This window comes from Hirundo rustica, chromosome 14, assembly GCF_015227805.2.
Source record: "Hirundo rustica isolate bHirRus1 chromosome 14, bHirRus1.pri.v3, whole genome shotgun sequence".
Lineage (NCBI taxonomy): Eukaryota > Metazoa > Chordata > Aves > Passeriformes > Hirundinidae > Hirundo > Hirundo rustica.
This window is the reverse complement of record NC_053463.1, coordinates 1,657,661-1,677,058: the sequence shown is the minus strand read 5'-3', so window position 1 is coordinate 1,677,058 and position 19,398 is coordinate 1,657,661. Positions and strand designations below refer to the sequence as shown.

General features: G+C 55.8%; 3 protein-coding genes across 5 annotated transcripts; 2 read left to right on the top strand and 1 right to left on the bottom strand.

The window, feature by feature from the left end:
- Nucleotides 1-230: 230 nt before the first annotated feature.
- Nucleotides 231-11,385, top strand: GRPEL2 (GrpE like 2, mitochondrial). 3 transcript variants are annotated; one of them, XM_040078402.2, is made up of 5 exons: nt 488-751; nt 4,215-4,383; nt 5,509-5,590; nt 7,537-7,738; nt 8,824-11,385. In XM_040078402.2, exons 1-5 carry the CDS (start codon nt 717-719, stop codon nt 9,119-9,121), a joined length of 786 nt encoding a protein of 261 aa, XP_039934336.1. In that variant the 5' UTR covers nt 488-716; the 3' UTR covers nt 9,122-11,385. The 3 variants fall into 3 exon arrangements, with proteins under 3 accessions (XP_039934337.1, XP_039934338.1, XP_039934336.1); XM_040078403.1 differs by lacking the exon at nt 488-751 and adding an exon at nt 231-321 and having other exon boundaries at nt 7,537-11,385; XM_040078404.2 differs by having other exon boundaries at nt 432-751; nt 7,537-11,385.
- A 2,188-nt stretch (nt 11,386-13,573) lies between these two features.
- Nucleotides 13,574-16,237, top strand: PCYOX1L (prenylcysteine oxidase 1 like). Its single transcript, XM_040078271.1, has 5 exons — nt 13,574-13,772; nt 14,207-14,381; nt 14,461-14,672; nt 14,765-14,905; nt 15,428-16,237. Exons 1-5 carry the CDS (start codon nt 13,748-13,750, stop codon nt 16,084-16,086), a joined length of 1,212 nt encoding a protein of 403 aa, XP_039934205.1. The 5' UTR covers nt 13,574-13,747; the 3' UTR covers nt 16,087-16,237.
- A 764-nt stretch (nt 16,238-17,001) lies between these two features.
- IL17B (interleukin 17B) lies at nt 17,002-18,781 on the bottom strand. The gene is made up of 3 exons (XM_040078272.2): nt 18,761-18,781; nt 17,631-17,917; nt 17,002-17,476 (listed from the first exon to the last, which is right to left on the bottom strand). Exons 1-3 carry the CDS (start codon nt 18,779-18,781, stop codon nt 17,218-17,220), a joined length of 567 nt encoding a protein of 188 aa, XP_039934206.1. The 3' UTR covers nt 17,002-17,217.
- Between the last annotated feature and the right edge of the window lie 617 nt (nt 18,782-19,398).

Genomic DNA, 19,398 nt, shown 5'->3' with positions numbered 1-19,398 from the left:
GCGCTGACGAGCCCCTGCCCGCCTCTCGGGGCCGTGTGGGAGCTGTAGTTCCGCGCTGACGAGCCCCTGCCCGCCTCTCGGGGCCGTGTGGGAGCTGTAGTTCCGCGCTGACGAGCCCCTGCCCGCCTCCCCGGGCCGTGTGGGAGCTGTAGTTCCGCGCTGACGAGCCCCTGCCCGCCTCTCGGGGCCGTGTGGGAGCTGTAGTTCCGCGCTGACGCGGCCGCGCCGCCTCCTCGGCGCTCGGTGCGGGGCCATGGCCGCCCGCTCCCTGCGGCACATCGGGGCCCTGCTGCCCGCGGCCGGCAAGGCCGGCTCTGGCAGGTACGTGGGGCGGGCTGGCACCGGGCGGGCCGGGCAGGACCGGGCAGGGGGGACAGCGGTGGCCCGGAGCCGCGGGGTGTCGGGGACAGACGTGGCAGCGCCGCGGGGCCGGGCCCGGGCGGGCGCCGCGCCGGGGGCGGGAACGGGAACGGGAGAGGATCCAGACCCCGACCCGGACCTCAACCACGACCCTGGCCCGGATCTAGAGCCCGACCCGAACCCACAGCCAGACCCCGACCCGCACCCCGCCGCTCTCCATCATCCCCGCCGCTCCCCATCTCACCGCCAAAACCCCGCGCCGCCGTGCTGCCCTCCTCAAAACGCCCTGCGGCAGAAATAACCCCCCATAACCAAGCTCTTTCTCCCCGAAAAGTGACTTTTTGGGGTGTAAATTAATGCTCGTTTTTAAGGCAAAGCGTTTCGGCGCTCGGTAAGTCGCGTTGGGAGGTGGTTTCCTGCCACCGTGCGTGGGTTCTGTGTCTCGCCCGGCTGAAGCATTTGTTCATTAATTTCGGGTTTAATGTGCTCCTCGGGTTTTGTTTTTGGTGGTGAGGCGGCACATGTGCCATCAGTGTGTTTTGGGTGGTCGCAGGAAGAGCATCCATTTAATTGTGTCAATACTTAGGCGGAGGAGCAGTGTCCACTTATGCTTTTTTACGCCACGGAATATGGCTCAGACAAGAGAAATCTATAAAGGTGCTTTGGTTGTTTGAGTGAAGTGTGGGCAGGTGGAAGGAAAAGAAAACCCAAAATGCTTGTTAATTTTTCTTTTTTTCTTTGGTCTAGATGAGAAACACCACCAAAAGACTATGTAAACGTAATTTAATAAATCTGCGGCACATAATAGAGGCAGCTGTGTTCGGGACTAGATGTACATGCATGTCAGGAAATTCTCCCTCTTACGTGGGTGAAAACTAAACACCCTGAAAAAGGTGCAATGAGTCTTTCAGCATCTTCGTGTCCCTCCTTTGGACACTCTCTAAGAGCTTTAGGTGTTACATCCTAGCACCCAGAACTGCCCCAGGACTCAAGGTGAGGCTGCCCCGGTGCAGAGTAGAGCGGGACAATCCCTTCCTTCCCCTGGATTATCTCTGCAGTCACTCCCTGATGAAACAGCGCGATGGAATTGGGGGTAATTAGATTTCCTTCCCGAGCAGGCTCATCAGATCTGCAGCCAGTGCAGATGTTTCTGTGTGTCTCAGCACTCGAGTGTTTTGTCATGCTGATTTGGGAGGAGGAGGGAGCGTTCCAGGAGGGCTGGGGAAAGACCCTTCCCTTAGAGAGAGCTGATTGTCACTTTGGAGTGCTGGGGTGCTCCAGAAAGAGGTGACACCATTGTGCCTCTGACCAGAAACCCTCTCCTGTCGCTGAAACATTAATCTTGGAGGACAATTGGCTTCAGCCATATGGCTGCAATCAACTTCTCTGCTCTTTCTTATCTCTTTGGCTTGCTGTGACATCTCTTTGTAAATCTTTCTGCGACACCAACTTGTGTAACCCCTTCCACAAGCCCCGCGACTTCCACGAGTCTGTCACTTCAGGACGTGTCAGCTTCCTCCCGTGGGATCCATGCCTATTTTTAGGGTGGCTGTGATCAAACCAGCCTTTAGGAGATGGAGCCTGGTCAGTGCACAGCCTGAAAATAGCTCCTGCCACTTGTTGGGGAGGTTTCCTTTCATCCTGCAGGAAGGAGTAAATTCAGCGGCATTTTCAACCCCGCATGACAGACCTGAAGAATTCGCTTTGGAATCAGGCCGTGATTTCTTGGCCACGACTTTTCCAGGCAGCATGTGACAGCCAGGGCATGTCCCCTGCTCGGGGGAGCGCTCTGGGATTTGGGGTTTTGGGTTCAGAGGCTGCAGGGAGGAGTCCATGCAGGCAGCTCCCTGCTCCACGTAGGCAGCTGGGACCGGCTCCTCCGTGCCCCTCTCCCACGCAAAACACACCCATCCCTGCACTAACCACTGGCACAGGGAAATACCTCACCAGCCTTGGTGTCTGGGGTGCAGAGGAGTTAACTGAGCTGCACAGCCTATTTTTAAAACACAGGAGTTTCACCTCTGGGGGCCCCAGAGAGATTTCTCAGCTGCGTTTCAGGTTCTTTGGTTCGTCTGTAGCATGGCTGTGGTTTCCATCCCCGCAGCTCTTCCAGGTTAAATGTGAGACGATAAAGGATAAAGCTGGGAGCTGGTGCTTCTCATGGACATTTTTAGGTGCAAAGAAAGCCTCAGACTGATTTTTGAAAGCTTGGTAGAGGGATCCTGCTCTGTCCTCCCCTCTAGTTTAATCTACTTTCTCTAACTTTGATAGAGTGCTGTTAATCAGTGAATAAAAATAATGTGACAGGAATCTTCAGAATCATTCAGGATGGGGTCTTGTGCCCCAAACAGCAGCCAGGGATGAAATGTGGGTTTTTTTTCCTGTATTGGCATTCCTGGAACCCAGATGGTTCTTTAAAGATTAGTCTGAGGAACATCCTACTCTAGAGCAAGCGTAAGTAGAGAAAGCACTTTAGGCTTGTGTTTGGCACTTAGTTTGTTGAAAAGGAGTGGTTTGACATACAGATGATGTTTTAAGTACCCACTTAATAAAAATTGCACATGCAACTGTCCTCAGGTGGGGAAAGGAAGTTTGTCATTAGTGCTGTGGGACATTTAGCAACCCAACATTAAGGATTTAAATGAGGAAACATCTGGGCTGCTAAACACCGGGTGGTCTTTGGGCAGATACAGATCTCTTGAGCTGGGCTTTGAGGGCTGAGCCAGTCTGAACCACCTCAGGGACACCTCCTCCCTGCCCCACATCTCACCTATTTGAGAGAAAAGTCCTCTTGTTTTATAGGGTTATTTTTCAGCTGGTTTAACTCCTTGAGATTGAATTCTGCTCAGCTCCAGTACTGGAATAAAGGGGGCAAAACAGCTGAACAGCACTGAGGATCTGTGACAGACCCCAGGACAAGCTCTGTGCACTTCTGTGACATTGAACACGAGCAGTGCAGCCCTGCTAAAGAGGAAGAATGCTTAATGGTGCAGGCCTCGTACTGAGAACTCAGCTGAATCGATGCTGGGGTCTAAATTAGCATCTCTGTGCGGAGTGGAATTGTTCTGTGGAAACACAGGGAGTGGAGTTGGTGCCAGCACAGGGATTTCTGGGCTGTGCTGCCTTTCACGGGGTAGATGTGCACTTAGTGTATGGAAAACGTTGCATGGAAGGGATATAAAACATTGCACAAAGGGAGTGTTGAAAGCTTTTCTCACAGGAAGAGCCCAGGTATTCCCAAAAAAGGAGAATACACCCTCGTTAGGTGTGTACTGAAATGTTTCCTGAATGGAGCTGCTTTGGAAGTAAATTCTGTTTTGTTCTGGTGTAAGGTGTGAGAGGGAGGTGGAGCTGAGGCTCTTGCTGGCAGGAATGAGCCCTGTCTACGTTGGTTTGTAAAAGCAAGTGTAGTGGGAGGGAGAGAGAAGCACAATCAGGGAATCACAGAATTATTTATGTTGGAAAACACCAGGGGGGTGGTGGAAGTGTCCAGGGAATGGCTGGATGTGGCACTCAGGGCTCTGGGCTGCCGACAAGATGGGGATTGGGAACAGGTTGGACTTGATGGTCTTGAAGGCGTTTTCCAACCTCATTTATTCTGTGTTTCTGTGGAAATCTGACTCTTTTCAAGGTATGCCAAAGAAGTGGTGTAAAGCCTCTGTGTGCCATGTTAGTCTAAAATAAAGGAATTTAAAAACACCTCTTTGTGCTTCTTGGCCGATTGTCTGTGTTTTCTGAAAAGAACTAAAATCGTGTCTGTGTGCCTCTTCTAGGAGAGCCTGCTTTTAATAATGACGCCAGTCTTGAGTTCTCATTGACCCTGAAGTTACTCACCTTTGTTTCTTTGTCCCTAGTTTGTATTTCAGAGGCCCCCCCCGTGCTTTCAGCACTGCAGCTCAGCAGAGAAGTACAGGAGACGAGTGTGGCCCCGAGGACCCCAGCGAGGAGCCCAAGCACCCCCTCCCTGACTGTGCCTTGGAGCACAAAGCCATCAAATTGGAAGAGCAAGTCCGAGATTTAACTGTGAGTGTGCTGGCTGCCTTTGCTTCAGTCCCCTTGGCTTGGTCTGGTTTCCAGCCCTGGATTTGTCCCTAAATGCTGTGACACGCACAGAGCTCCAGGGCAGCTGTGCCCTGAGTGTGAGAGGGTGAAATTCCACCCTGCCTTCCCCAAAACACCATCTGTCAGCAGTGCCAGCAGCAGGGCACTGACGGAGTGATCCTGGCGGGAAAAGCTCTGTGCTGGAGCTGGGCACTTCTTTCACAGCCTTGTGGCAGTGGCTTTGTGTTAGTTAATGTCATGTGCTGGTACAGGAACGTGGAATATCCTGAGTTCCCACAGGATCATCCAGCCCAGCTCCTGGCCCTGCACAGCCCCAGAATCCCACCCTGAGCATCCCTGGAGCGCTGTCCAAGCTCTCCTGGAGCTCTGGGGCCGTGCCCATTCCCTGGGGAGCCTGGGCAGTGCCAGCACCCCCTGGGGGAAGAACCTTTCCCAAAATCCAACCCAAACCTGCCCTGGCACAGCTCCAGCCCTGCCCTGGGTGCTGTCCCTGTCCCAGGGAGCAGAGATTGGAGCTGCAGACCCTGAGGAGTCTCCCCTCAGTCTCCTCCAGCTCAGCTGCTCCTCCGTGGCCCCTCCAGGCCTTTCACCATCCCCATGCCCCTCCTTTGGACACTCCTTAGTAGCTTTATGTCACACTGGATCCAGATGAGCCAAGAAGGGAAGTCCTTTTAAGTGTCTGTGTGTGGTGGAAATGAGGTTCTATATTGAAGAACACACGTGACTGAGGAAGGGATTATATCCCACAGCACTGGGCTGTTCTGGGGATAATCACCCCGAGAATCCTGCACTGAGTGAGCAATCAGCTGTCACAGAGCTGCCTGCTGGAGGAAGGAGGATCTCAGCAGCAGCCTGACAGTGGCTGTTCAGCTGAATTCAGTCATTCAGTGCCCAGAAAAGTTTTGGCCTCCCTTGGGTCTTCTGAGGGAGTTGCAGTTTTTGGTTAATCAGTAGAAGGACTTGGCTGTGTATGAAAATGCAGGAGCCCAGCACAACCTTCTCTTTTTAAAAGCATTTCTGAGGGGTTTCCAGTGTCAGGAAAGGGGTTTTCCCTGCTGGTTTGATGTGTCCCCTCTGTGGTTCCAGGAGCGGTACCGGAAAGCTTTGGCAGATTCCGAGAACGTGCGGAGGAGAACGCAGAAGTTTGTGGAAGATGCCAAACTCTTTGGTAAGCAGAAGAGCTGCGTTTACTGCACTGGCCTGCCTGCCTGGGCAGAAAACACTGATCAGCAGCTTTTCTGTCCCCCTGTCCTGCCCTCCCTCATTTATTTTAAAGCCTGCTGTGGTGTTTGGCCTGGACTCTTGATATCTGGGCTTAATCACTATTTTTCCTCAGTGTCCAGCTGTGTCCTGTCCTATCAGGTTTACCCACAGAATTGTGGCTATTATTTTTAATTTTTTTTTAATAGTCCCAGTGCAGCTGAGTTTAGTTCTGCTGACTTGGTTGAAAAATGCAGGCTCTGCTGTGCGCTTGGGATTGGCTCTGGCAGGGTGTGTTTTATCCTCAGCTGTGTCATCAGGTTGTGATCTCCTTTACTAGATTAACAGCCTCCTCTGCTTCAGTTCATTGGAGGTAGATGCAGCCTGGAACAGTAGCTGTCAATATCTAGATTAGATGTTTAAAACCTTTTAAAGAAAGATTTTAGTGTCAGTGAAACCATCTGGATTTGTAGCTTTGGCAGCAGAAGCAAGTGGAGGGGGAAGAAAGTGCTGTTCAGGCATTGCACCGTGCCAGAAGCATCTCTGACAATGAAAACCTGTTTTTCTGTATAATGCATGAATCTCAAGAGGTTTATTGTTAGTTAATTCTAGCAGCCTTGAAATTAGAGCTGTTCTATTTTCTTACCTTCCACCCATGGTGCTATAAAATGGCTGCTGAGCTTGGGGATGATTGATTTTGAGGGGTTTTTTTTGAGCTCTTGGGATTTTATATGTAGCATGAAGGAAAAAAAAAAGTTCTTCATTAGAAATTGCTCGCAGAGTGAGGCTTGGAGATCTGTAGATAAGAGGAAAATCTGAAAGGAGGTCATAGCAAGGTGGGGTTAGTCTCTTTTCCCAATTGATGAGAGGTAAGTCAAGAGGAAACAGCCTCGAGTTGTGCCAGGGGAGGTTTAGATTGAATTTTAGGAGAAGTTTCTTCACTTGAGAGTGTTGCCAAGCATTGGCACAGGCTGCCCGGGGAAGAGTTGGGGACACCATGCCTGGAGGTGTTGAAAAGACTCCGTGACATGGTTTAGTGGTGGCCTTGGCAGTGCTGACTTGATGATCTTCAAGGTCCTGAGCAGCCTAAATGCCTCTGATTCCGTGAAATGAGTGGTAATTGCTGGGCTTCTGTCTGCTCCTTTGCTGCATCTCCTTCCTCTCCCTTTGTTCTGTGCCTGTTCACACGTACAGTTGCAGACAGCACCTGACTATTGCCTCATTTTCTCTGTTTCCCTAACGTGTCATTCCAGTCAGGGAGTTATGACATTTATGTGACTGAGGGAGGCCGCTTTTCCTGGAATTTCTGCACTGTGCAAAAACCCCACTGCTGGAAATGCAGCCAATACAACCCCGTTTTTCCAATGACAAAACCTGCCTGGCTTTTCATGACCAACCCAAGGACCATTTTGGTTCAGTCCTTCCACAATGGTTTTAAGCTATGAATGAATAGGGGATTTTGTGCTTTAGAACAGCAGTGCATTGTTTTTGCTTTCCCCCCATTGTGTTTGTTCCCTGTGGAACGGGAATTTGTGTGACAAAATCATGTCAGTGGGACTGGAGCAGGGGCTGTGGAGCCGAGTCCCAAATGACAAATCTCAGTTGCAGAAATCTGTTTGGAGTGAGACTTTAATGCTCTGCTCTGTCAGGAATACCAAATATATATATGTTCGTGGTATGGATGTGCATTTCCTGCATATACCTTGGTTTGGGGAGTCTTTAGATTAGATTTGGATGAGTCTCTTAACGCTGAAGCTTTCGTTCCAGGAATCAGAAGTCACCGCCCGGTCTCGCTAAATTAACTTCAAATCAATGAGCAGCTTTAAAGGTGCCTTCAAACCGCCGTAACTTTGCCTGTCCTTGGTGCTGGAGCTCCGGATGTTGTATGAGCTGTCCTTCATTTCCTTCCTGCAGGGATCCAGAGTTTCTGCAGGGACCTGGTGGAGGTAGCAGACATCCTGGAGAAGACGGCCGAGAGCGCCGCGGGCCACGCGGAGCCCAGCGACCCGAACCCCACCCTGAAGAAGATCTACGAGGGCCTCTCCCTCATCGAGGCCAAGCTGCAGAGCGTCTTTGCCAAGCACGGCCTGCAGAAGATGAACCCCCTCGGGGGCAGGTACGACCCCTACGACCACGAGATCGTGTGCCACGTGCCGGCCGAGGGCGTGCAGCCGGGCACGGTGGCGCTGGTCACGCAGGACGGCTACAAACTGCACGGCCGCACCATCAGGCACGCGCTGGTCGGCGTGGCCGTGGAGGCACAGGAGTGACCGCGGCTTCAGCTGCTCCACCTGAGCTGGGGGCAGTCGCAGCTGCACCTCTTCGCTTATTTATTGAGCTGGGTTTGTACGGTGCGATGGCGGCGGGGTCGCGGCGCTGTCGCCGCTCGTTCTGAGGTACTTGGGTATTTAATAATGCGTCTTGGGAGTCCCTGGAGTGGTAGTAGGAGTCCTGCTGTTTGTAAGGAATTTGTGCTTTTCTCTGCTTGTTTCTCCGTGAAGGTTTGAATGGGGAAGAGAGGAGATGATGGAGAGAAAGGGAAATTCTGTTCTTGTCTCTCTGTTCCATCTCTGTGGGAGACTCCTGCAGTGGCCTCCAGGAAAGGAACTTCTCTGCCTCACTTTCCACAGCTGTATTTAAGGGACTGTAATAATACTGATCTACCTCACAGGGATGTGGTGAGGCTTTTCATGTGCAAAGCACTGGGAAAAGTCCCGAGGGATGAGTATTATTATCACCTGGATTTGATGTCTTCCCTTGTCCCCAGAGCCCTCGGAGGGGGTGAAGATGATCACTTGAAATGACATTTAGGGGCAGCTTTTTCTTATGTTGCGTCACGAAAACGATCTGGAATTCATGGAATCTCTGTTGTACTAGAGCTGAATAGAGATGAGGGTTTAAAAAGAATTCAGTTGTTAGGTCGGACTAATGTTAATATTCCTTCTCCAGGTAAAATTCCAGCTTGACTCTTTGTTCCCAAAGGTAAAACAGGGAATGGTGATTTGTGGTGGAGCCAGAAAACTGTCCTCACATCTCTTAATCTCCAGCCCAAATGTATGTTTTAGAGGAGAGTAATTTCTCTTCCCTGGTGGGTATTTGTGCAGCTTTCAAGCGTGATAAACTATGTGCTCTTTGTTGCAGCTGCTGGCAAAATGGAGCTGAGCCCTTAAGCAGGAAATCTGGTCTGTTCTATTTTCTCAGCTCTCCGGTAGAGATCCTCAGATTACAACCAATCCACGTTCTGATCCTACTTTCAATGATCCTTGTAAATACTAAACCTTTTGGGTTTTGCCTCAAGGAGAAAAATCTTCTCTGCTCCAAAGTCTCAAGTGCCCTTGAACCAATTTTAGCAGCAGTGACAAGAAAGCAAGAGAAGCAGAAGGCTGAGGAAGTGAAAGCTGACCTCAAGCTGTCCTCCTGGTTGGAGACATGTTGTTGTCACAGCACATATGTATTTCCCACTGGCCCTATTGCCTGGGAGTTCATTTATCTCAGCTGAAAGGATGCAGTCACTGAGGAGGATCAGAATTTAACCCCTTGCAGAGCAGCAAGCAGTCAAATGACAGAAGAACAGATAAGCCACAAAACCAGGAATGGTTGGTTTCCAGGTTGTTTCTTACTGGTTTGTTCATTCTTCCTTTTTACTGTCTGGAATTGGTTCCACAAGCTGACAAATGCACTTCCAACACTGCTTTACTTAGAGTGGATGCCATCCCTGGTTGGGAAGAAAATCTATTCTTCTCCCATTCCTTTGCAAGCTTCAGCTGAAAAACCCTTTTGTGGTGGACTTGAAGGTTGTCACAGCCTTTAATATTGACAGTCTTTCCTCTGGGGACACTGTGTGCGGTTGGTGGGTTGGCATCCCGGAAATTTAAGGAATCTGCACATTTCTAACCTGCTCTGTGCAACCTTATTTAATGGCAGCTGTGGTGTGAGTCTGTAGCGGATCCTTCCTGGAGCGTGGCTTTCTGCCTCTCTGCAGTAGGTTCTGAGGGAGGTTCTGGAGATTTCAGCCCTGAAACAGCAATTCTGGCAGCTTTAGCTCACGGGCAAACCTCCTGCTCAGTGTCCTGCGTTATGATGATGTTTTTGGAAGTTTCAGAGATAAGCAGGACTCGCTGTTGATTGTTGTGCTGAGCAGGTCAGCAGGGTTCGCTGTTTCTCCAGAGAAGAATGGGTAAAATGTGAAATGTGGCACTACAAATCTGGCTGTTCTTCCTCAAAAGTGAGGAGCCCATGTCCTCAGCTGGAAGGAGCAGTGAGGTCTCTGCTGCCTCTTCAGCCCCTGCTGGATCAGCTGAGTCTTGCAGTACGAGGGGAGAGCTGGAAACCAGCTTTGAAAGCGAAACTTAAATTGTAAGGATCCAAGCAGAAGCACAGGCATTTTACACAAGTGACAGTTTTCTGTCACAGAGAGGCTGCAGCTGGATGTGGCCAGGAGTGCTGGGATCCAAATCCTCTTCAAACTCACCCGTGGAGCCACTGGACTGTGAAGAAAACGTTACAGCCACTCAGTCCAACTTGGGTTTGCCGACTCTGCCTGTCTCCTCAGGCAGCAGTCACCCGCTTCTGCCTTAAGAAAATGCCCTAAAATGCACTCCAGACCTTCTGTCTGTACCGAGAGATGATGTATTTACCTTCTCTGCCTGGGGTCTGCTCTCACTGAGGCACTGCAGCAGGAGTCTGAGGGATCCAGTTCTGTGCAGTCCTTCCCACCCTCACAGAGGCCCTGTGTAATTTGGGGCAAGTTCTTCTCTCAGTGAAACCTACAAAACTCTACAGGGTCCAGTCGCGTTTTATGATTCCTGTGAAATGGAGCCAGTGCTGAGAGACTCTTTCACGGGTGTTACCAAAGAGAGAAATCCCGTGGCTGTTGTTTGTCCCAGTTTCTGCTTCCTTTGAAAGGTGGAGTGAAAATCAAATAACCAAACCTGGATTCCATCACAGAATCCAGATTTCCCCGGTAAAATTTGATTCTCTTGCCTTTCAAGCACGCATAATGATGGGGGGCTTTTATTGTCCTGGATGAGATTGTGGAAGAGTGGACTGAATTTGGTTCCTGCTGCCTTTTCTGCCCTGTTTCTGTAACTCCTGCAGGGACAGGACCGACCCATGAGCTGCTCCTCTGCAGTCACTTTATCCAGTGATGGTTGAATAAAGCACAGAAATACATTAACAGGGCAGGAATAGCAGAGCAGAGGAAGTGTCATGTACCTTTCATTCATTTCCACACCTGGACAAGTCTCCAGTGGCGCTGTCATGAGCGTGGCAAGGTCTGAACTCTGACCAGGAGCAGTGCAGAATGGAATGGATGTTGCTTTGTGAACCTTAACTTCCCAGTGCTTCAGAAGCAGAGCTTCTGTTGGAAGAGCTGTGATCACTCAATAGCTCTTAGCAGTCCCTTAATTAAAAAAAAAAAGAAAAAAAAAAGTATTTAAGTTTTCTATTGTGAATATTGTAGTATTTTTTTTTATTTTAAAACTCGAGGTGTTTTGATAACACTTGCAAAGTCAAGCGAACAAAGTGTTGCTAATCTCCAAAAATCTTAAGGCCATTTGGGCAGGGGGAAAACCGTGTATATATTGTATTTTTCGTGTGTTTCTGTGCTCTTTGTTTACCCAAAGGTTCTGGCTGTATGAAAGACATAGGTGTGTGGGAGCTGTGCAAGGAATTGACAACGACATTTGAGTTGATGTTGGAAAGGGTTGATTTCCTTTAGATGTCCAGGTACTGTCCATTTGCTAATAAAACAGAAGAATTGCAGTGACTTCTCTCGCCTTTTCTCTTGCCCCAAACTGCTGCTCATTCCAACTCCAGCCAGCTGGGACTGCACACTGGAAGGTTTCTTGCTGTTCCTGATCCCGTTGTCTGTGAAAGGGCCACAGCAGCATTTGGCTGAACATTTTATAACGGTGCTTTAGGAGGCTAAAAGGACTTCTGCTCCCAGAAATGCACACACACAGGGTTTGTGTCAGTGATAACCTGCCCAGGTGTGTCAGCCCTTGGTATTTCCACACCTCCTGCTGTGTCTATTCCTGGATGACCGTGGACAAAATTGTTTTCTACCAGCCTCTGGTGATGGTTGGTCCAGCAGAGCTCTGCCAACAGCTGAAATCTGGATATCTGGGTTTATCTTTGCTCGGCTCTGTGTGTTTGTTTGCCCCAGTGTGTGCTGTGCTGCAGTGCAGTCAAGGGTGGGTTAATTTCCAGGGTACATTCACACTGTGCTACCCCCACAAGGCAGGCTGTGAGTTCAGGGGTCTGTGGGGGAAAACACGAGGTTTTCTCTGTAAGGGTGTGTTTGTAACAGATTTCATTCTCTGCAGAAACAGCTGGGCCTCCGTTCCTGCCTTTGCTGTCACACTCGGTGCCCTGTGGGTGGGCCTTGTCCTCCCAGAGCTCTGGGTGCCCCCGGGCACTTCTCCCTGCAATCAAAGGCATTTCCAGAAGACCATTTACAGATAGCCTTTGTGGGGGTGAGATCAATATTCCCGTGCTGGAGATCTGCCAGCGGTGATGGCCCATTATAGGGGCTTTTCCTCATCCTGCTAAAACGCACGGGCATTGTTCGGTGTAACCAGCCCAGCCCAGGAAATCCTGCTGCTGCAACAGGCAATTTCTGGCCCTGCTGGTTTTTCTCTGCTGCAACAGCGAGAGCTTGGAGCTCTCAAACCACACCACGTGCAGAAAAGCCTCGGAGCTTGGGGCAGAGCGTTTTTGCTTATGGCGTGATATTCCAAAATTCCTGCAAGCAGGGCGGGGATTGGGAGCAGTGCTGACCTGCCTGGGAGCCCTGCTGTGTGCACAGCAGATTTCTTGTCGCACACAGCGCTGGGGAAATCAGGCTGGTTAAGTAAGAGCTTGCTAAAAACCCGAGACGTGCTACAAAGATATTTGTGTGCTGCGTTTTGAACTGCTTGGGATCGTCCTCTCCCCATCCTGGTGGGCTCCTGCCCGTTGTGAGGGGGAGCTGAGCGGGGGTAATTTTTGTCTGTGCCCATCCCAGACCTTCACACTTGAGGTTCGGGGTTGTGCAGGAAGTCTGAGGTGGCTCCTGGCCGGGGAAAGGAAGGGGCCAGTGCTTGTGTCGTGTTTCCCGGAGACAAAGTGATGGGTTCTCAAACAAAATTCTGTCCCTTGGTAAGGAGCAGGCTCTGGGTCTGCCATTACATGCCCAGCCTGCTGGAGAGTTTTTGCTCAGCCTTTGTAATCCGATGCAGCAGCGGGATGCCCTTGGCACAAACCGCTCGCCGTCAGGAGCGTCGCTTTGCCCAGGGCACAAAACTCCGAGCCGAAAGCTTGAAACGCCCTTTGCCGCTGCATGATGCAGGCAGGACCCAGCCTGCTCCGCTCAGCCGGGCACCGAGCTCTGTGAGCATCACCCGCAGCGCACGCAAAACGTGCTCGCACAAACGTGCCCGGAGCGGAGGGCGGCGGGACGGGGCGCTGGCAGGGGCGGGTTGGCAGCGCGTCCGGCTGCCCGGGGCCGGTGCCGCCTCCTCCGCCCGTGCGGGGCTCGGGGCGGGGCGGCTGCGGAGGCCGAGCCTGCGGGAGGGGCGGGCGCTGCCGGCGCCGCTCTCCGCGCCATGGCCCCGCCGCCCTCCGCGCTGCCGCTGCCGCTGCTGCCGGCCCTGGCCGCGCTCCTGGCCGCGCTCCCGGCCGCGCCCGCCGCCCGCGCCGCGCCGCGCTCCATCGGTACGCGGGGAACGGCGCGGCGCGGGATGGCGTGGGCGAAGGGGAGCCCGCGGCGGGGACCGGCGGCACCGGGCCGCCTCCTTGCCCCGCCGGGGCCGGCACGGAGCGTTGCGCACCCCATCTCCCGCTCCGCAGCACCCGCATCCCCATCCCCGCGCATCTCCGCTGGCGCTTCCCCACCGCGGCCGGGGGAGCGGCGGAACACCCGGGGCGCCGCTGACCCGGCCTCTGGCCGCTCTCTCCTGCAGCCGTGGTGGGCGCCGGGCTGGGGGGCTCGGCAGCCGCATACTTCCTGCAGCAGCACTTCGGGCCGCAGGTGCAGCTGGACGTGTACGAGGCGGCGGGCGTGGGCGGGCGCCTGGCCACCGTCACCGTCAACAAGCAGCAGTATGAGAGCCGGGGGGCCTCCATCCACGCCCTCAGCCTCCACATGCAGGACTTCGTCAAGATCCTGGGTGAGACCGGGCGGCCCAGCGCTTGCATGGGCTACCCTCGCCGAGCTGTGGGGCTGGGACACCGCCGGGCTCTGAGCTTGGGGGAGTGGGGAGGGTTTCTCTCAGTCCCCCTTGGCACCACAGGCACGTGGTGGTCCCCTTGCTGTCCGTGCGCCCCTGCCCTGTTGTGCTCTGGAGACAAAGGGACGGGGTGCTCACCGTCATGTGCTGGAATCGGTGTTGGGGTTTGTTCACAAACTCCCACCAGTCTGTCCCAGTAGGCAGCAGCAGCTCCATGAGATGCCCCGACATGACGTGGCTGGGAGCTCGTGCCTTGGGGTCTCTCATTCCTGATGCTCCTCCAAGAGCATCTCTGCCCGTATCCGTGCTGGGACGTGTCCAGTGCTGGCCTTTCCCAGGAGCCAGCCAGCCTCGCCGTCCCTCTGCTCCCGCAGGCCTCAAGCACCGGCGCGAGGTGGCCGGGAAAAGCGCCATCTTCAGCGGGGAGCACTTCGTCCTGGAGGAGACCGACTGGTACCTGCTCAACCTCTTCCGGCTCTGGTGGCACTACGGCATCAGCTTCCTGCGCCTGCAGATGTGGGTGGAGGAGGTGATGGAGAAGTTCATGAGGTAGGAGAGCCCGCGGGGCTGGGGGGGTTCCCCCGGCACCGGGGCATCACCGAGTGCCCCCCGCTCCCGTCCCCTCCAGGATCTACAAGTACCAGGCGCACGGCTACGCCTTCTCCAGCCTGGAGGAGCTGCTGCGCTCGCTGGGCGGTGAGGCCTTCGTGAACATGACCCAGCGCTCGGTGGCCGAGTCCCTGCTGGAGGTGGGTGTCACCCAGCGCTTCGTGGACGACGTCATCGCCGCCGTGCTGCGCTCCAGCTACGGCCAGTCCGTGCTGGTGCCCGCCTTCGCAGGTGAAGCCATCTCCTCTCTGCTGTGTGACGCTCCTCGGCGTCCCCTCCTCTGCGGCCAGGCTGTGGAGCCACCCTCGTCTTCCTCCCTGCAGGGGCCATGTCGCTGGCGGGAGCCCAGGGCAGCACCTGGGCGGTGGAAGGAGGGAATAAGCTGGTGTGTTCAGGCCTGCTGAAGCTGACCAAGGCCAATGTCATCTCAGCCAGGGTGACAGGCATCTCCCTGCACAGCTCGGGTGAGCCTGGGCACCCGTGTGGCTCTGGGAGGTTGGTGGTGGCAGCGTGGGAATGCTGTGGCTGGAGGGCATCCTGGTCCTGGTGAGGCACTTGGGAGAGGGCCTGGGGGTCTGTCCTTCTCCCTTCGATCCAGTGGGGACCCTGCAGCACCAGCCTCAGCCCTGAGGTTGCCCTTCCTCCTGAGGTCCATCAGGTTCTCCTGTGGCACCATCCTTGTTGCAGGCTTGCTCCCCTTTCCACAGCAGAAGAATATCTGGGGCCTGGGGTGTGGGCTGTGTTCCCTCAGTCCTCTTTACCCCCACTAGGCTGGGCTTCTCTGGAAACAGTTTCCCAGAGTCTTAATGAAGCCTTCCTGCCACTCTTAAGGCATCAGCAGCTCACCCATAACCATCAGGTGCTGTGGCACAGCCCTGGTGTGTGCTGGAGAACCAGGGGACGGAGGTCAGGTTGGAAAACAGAGGGTCAGGGCAGCACCAGCTGGGCCTCAGGGCTGCTCCTGACTGTCCCCTGTCTCTTTCCAGAGGGGAGAGCCCTGTACCAGGTCCACTACGAGAGCCCTGAAGGCCAGGGCTCGGCTTTCTACGACATGGTGGTGGTGACGACTCCGCTGCATCCCAGCAGGAGCAACTTCACCTTCGAGAACTTCGACCCGCCCGTCGCCGACTTCCCCGGAGCCTTCCAGCCCTCCGTCACCTCCGTGGTGCACGGCTACCTCAACTCCTCCTACTTCGGCTTCCCCGACCCCAAGCTGTTCCCTTTCACCAGCATCCTCACCACCGACACGCCCGACCTCTTCTTCCACGCCATGGACAACATCTGCCCCGTCAACATCTCGGCGGCGTTCCGGCGCAAGCAGCCCCAGGAGGCCGCGGTGTGGCGCGTCCTGTCCCGGCAGCCGCTGGACAAGCACCAGCTGAAGACCCTCTTCAGGTCCTACTACTCGGTGCAGGTGACGGAGTGGCAGACGTACCCCCGCTACGACGCCGCCAAGGCCCTGCCGCCCATCGTGCTCCACGAGAACCTCTTCTACCTCAGCGGCGCGGAGTGGGTGGCCAGCTCCATGGAGATGGTGGCAGTGGCAGCCAAGAACGTGGCCCTGCTGGCCTACAACCGCTGGCACCAGGAGCTGGAGAAGATCGACCAGAAGGACTTGATGCACAAGGTGAAGACGGAGCTGTGACAGCCGCGAGGGGTGGTGGGCCAGGGGCTGTGGTGTGTGGTGGCCTGGGGAGTATTTATTGCCGTGGGGAGGCCGGTGGGGGCTGGGGGACAAGGGACTCGCTGTGTCCCGGTGACTTGAAGGCCTTCAGGAATACAGTTCCTCCCCAGTGTTGCTGTGTCTGTGCCGTGTGCCTCAGTTTCCCTGTTCCCTCACCCCAGGCTCTACCGGAAAGGAGCCTGTGCCTTCTCCTGAAAAAGGGTGGCTGAGTTTGGGAGGGATCTTGGGGGGCTTTCAGGGGTGACGCTGGCCGGCACTGGCAGCAGATGGATCCCTCCCGAGCTTCCAGCTCCCACCAGGCTCTCCTGCCTTCCCGGCTGTGCCCTTGGAAAACTCTCAGATCCCACGGCCTCTCCTGTGCCTGGAGCCTCACCCTGCTCCTGTGCCCCAGGGACGCAGCCGGGGCTGTCACACGTCCTGCCAGGTGCTCGGTGTTTCTGGGGGCGTCCAGGCTTGTGTCTGGGGGGCAGAGGAGCCTCAGTGGGAGAAGCTGGGCAGGGCAGAGGCAGCTCAGACCAGGGCCAGCAATGCGATTTATTGAGACCTCAGAAGCTGCCCAAACCACCAGCAGCTCGCCCCGCTCCTTGGACTGCCCAGCCTGGCACAGAGGAGATTGTGGGAGGGCTGGGAAAGACTGGGCAGGACCGGGAAGGACAGAAGGGCTGGGTGTTGCTGGAGCTGTTGCAGCAATGGAGCCAACAAAGGGAAGTGGGGACTTTGGGAAAGGAGGAGGCCTGATCCCGATCCTGATCCTGATCCCGATCCCGATTCTGATCCCAATCCTGATCTCAATCCTGCCCAGCCAGAGGCACCGTGGGCAGCTCCCTCCCTGTCTCCCCCATCCCACAGCTGAGCCCCTCCCTGCAGGCGGTGTCTGGGGCTGGGTGACTCACGGGGGCTCCTCTGCACTGGGTGTCCCCAGAGGGCTGCTGGAGCTGGCAGGGGAATTTTGAGGGATCTCCCTGCACAGGGATCTCCCCTCACCCTGATGCCCAGCCAGGTGGCCTCTCCCAAAGGGCCGGGCAAGCTCGGGAAGCAAGAGCAAGCTGCTTAGATGCCCACGGGGAGCTGCGGGGCGCTGGCGTTGCAGCCTCAGAAGATGCAGGTGCAGCCCACAGCGATGGTCTCCATCACCATCTGGTACTTCTTGTGGCATTTCTTCTTGCCTGAGGGCCTGTGCCCCGCCTCGGCCGGGCCCGGGCAGAGCAGGCGGCGCACGGGCAGGCGGCTGTAGATGGGAATGCTGGCCATGGTGCGGTCCTCCTGCATGGTGAAGGGGTTGATGCAGCCCGTGCAGAGGCACCGGGCCTCGGGGATGTCTGCTGGGATCCGTGTGGCGTCGTGGTTTATCCTGCAGGAGAAGGGAAGCGGGACAAAGCCGGTGAGGTGGTGATGGGGGCAGTGCGTGGCCAGGGTGAAATGGGGTCTGCATCGCATCCTGCCACAGCCCCTGTGCTGGCACAGAGCCACCTGGCCTGTCCCCCAGGTCCCTGCCCCGGGCTCACCTGTAGGCCCAGGGGGACAGGCTCCTGCGGTTGGACCTCCAGAGCCTCAGGTTCACCTGGCACTTGGTGTCCCCCGGCTCGGAGCCGTTCCTCAGCTGGCGCACCATGTCCTGGATGCTGTGCTCGTACTCTGCCATGCTGGTGTAGGGCTCGTCCGGGGCCCAGGCCAGGGCAGGGGGGGCTGTTGCTGGCCGTGCCAGGCCCTTTCTCCTGCCCTTGGCTGCCTTGCTCTGGTCCTTGGCTTCGGGAACCAGCACCATGGCGAAGGTGAAGATGCAGAGGAGAAGCTGAGGAAGAAGGAGGGAGGATGGTGAGTGGCTGCTTGGGCTGCAGGACTGGAATGGAAGGGGAGCTCTCCCTCCTGCCAGGGGTCACCAGGTGATGGCAGGACCACCTTGACTTTGAGGTGGCACATTCAATGCCCGGAGGCGGTGCTGGCCTGCAGGTGAGAAACACCTGAGGGCAGATGTGCAGGCCACGATGAGCTGGTGTGTGTGGCTGCCCCTCAGCCTGCTTGCAGCTGGCAATATGTGTTGCCCAAAGTGCCCCTGCTTGAGCTGTGCCCAGTCCCCTCCCTGCCCACCCTGAGGCAGCTGCGTGTCGGGAGAGACCCACAGGCTGTACCTGGGCAGCCTCTGGTTTAAAAGGATCCTTACAGAGATGAGGCAGACAAGAATGGGATCTTTATCCCAACCCTCCCTCTGTGCTCTGAGCACAGTGAGAGAGAAAAGATGCTTTTTTTCCTTCCCTTCTCCCTCCGGCCTCGCCGGGCCCAGCAGCCCTGTCCCACCGCCCGGCAGGCTGCCCAGCAGGGAACAAAGTTGCTTTCTGTAGTCCTGCTCCCTGTTAGCCGTGTCCCTGCAGTGGCCCAGGCAGCCCCAGCCCCTGCCCGTGGGTGTGCAGTGCCCTGGGGCAGGGAGGGCTCGGCCAGCGCCATTCTCCCCGGCCGGTGCCGGGCTGTCCGGCCGGACTGGCGTGGCTTTGCTCTCCCAGGCTGCTGCATCCTCGCCCTGGCACGCCACGGCAGGCACCTCCAAAGCAAACAACCCCAGGTAAACAAGCATGCAAATAATTCTGTTAGAGAAGCAGAACGAGGAGCAAGCCCCGAGCTGCCGGGGAAGGAACCTTACCAGGTTTGGAGCTCGCTCCATGGCCGCCGAGGGGTGTCCTGCGCTGTGACCGGTCCCTGCAAGCCGGGCAGCTAAAAAAGGAAAGCCCCAGCCCCCGGCTGTGCCCTGCCAGAGGTGTGTCCGGTCCCCAAGGTGCCAGGGAGCCTCGGAGCAGACAGGGCAGGGGGCCAGCGTGGTCTGGGACTCGGCCGCCCGTCGCCGCCCCGGGCGCTGGCTCCGCTGGCAGCGGAGGCTGTGGTCAGTGGCGGGTCCCCCGTGGACCAGGCGGCCCCGAGGGGCTCTCGTGGCAATAACATGCTCTGGGGAGGGGTTTGGGCTCTCTCGGGGTCACCAGCATGGTCACAGCCCTGCCAGGGCCGCAGGGACACGGCTGGAGGAGCAGGGGCTCGCAGGAGGAGCAGGGGTGGCTGTGTCCTGCGAGGTGAGCAGGAAGCCTGGGGCTGAGGGCCCGCTGTCATCTGTGTGCCACCACCACCAGCTCTGCTGTCCCCAGGAGCCCCCAAACCCTTCTGCCCAGCAGTGAGATGGTGGCACCCATCACTCCCTGCACCCCTGGCCTGTCTGTCCCCAAACCCTTCCCCTTCTGCTGTCCTCCAGCTCCTGCCATGGGGACACAGCAGCTGTGCCCACAGCCGGCC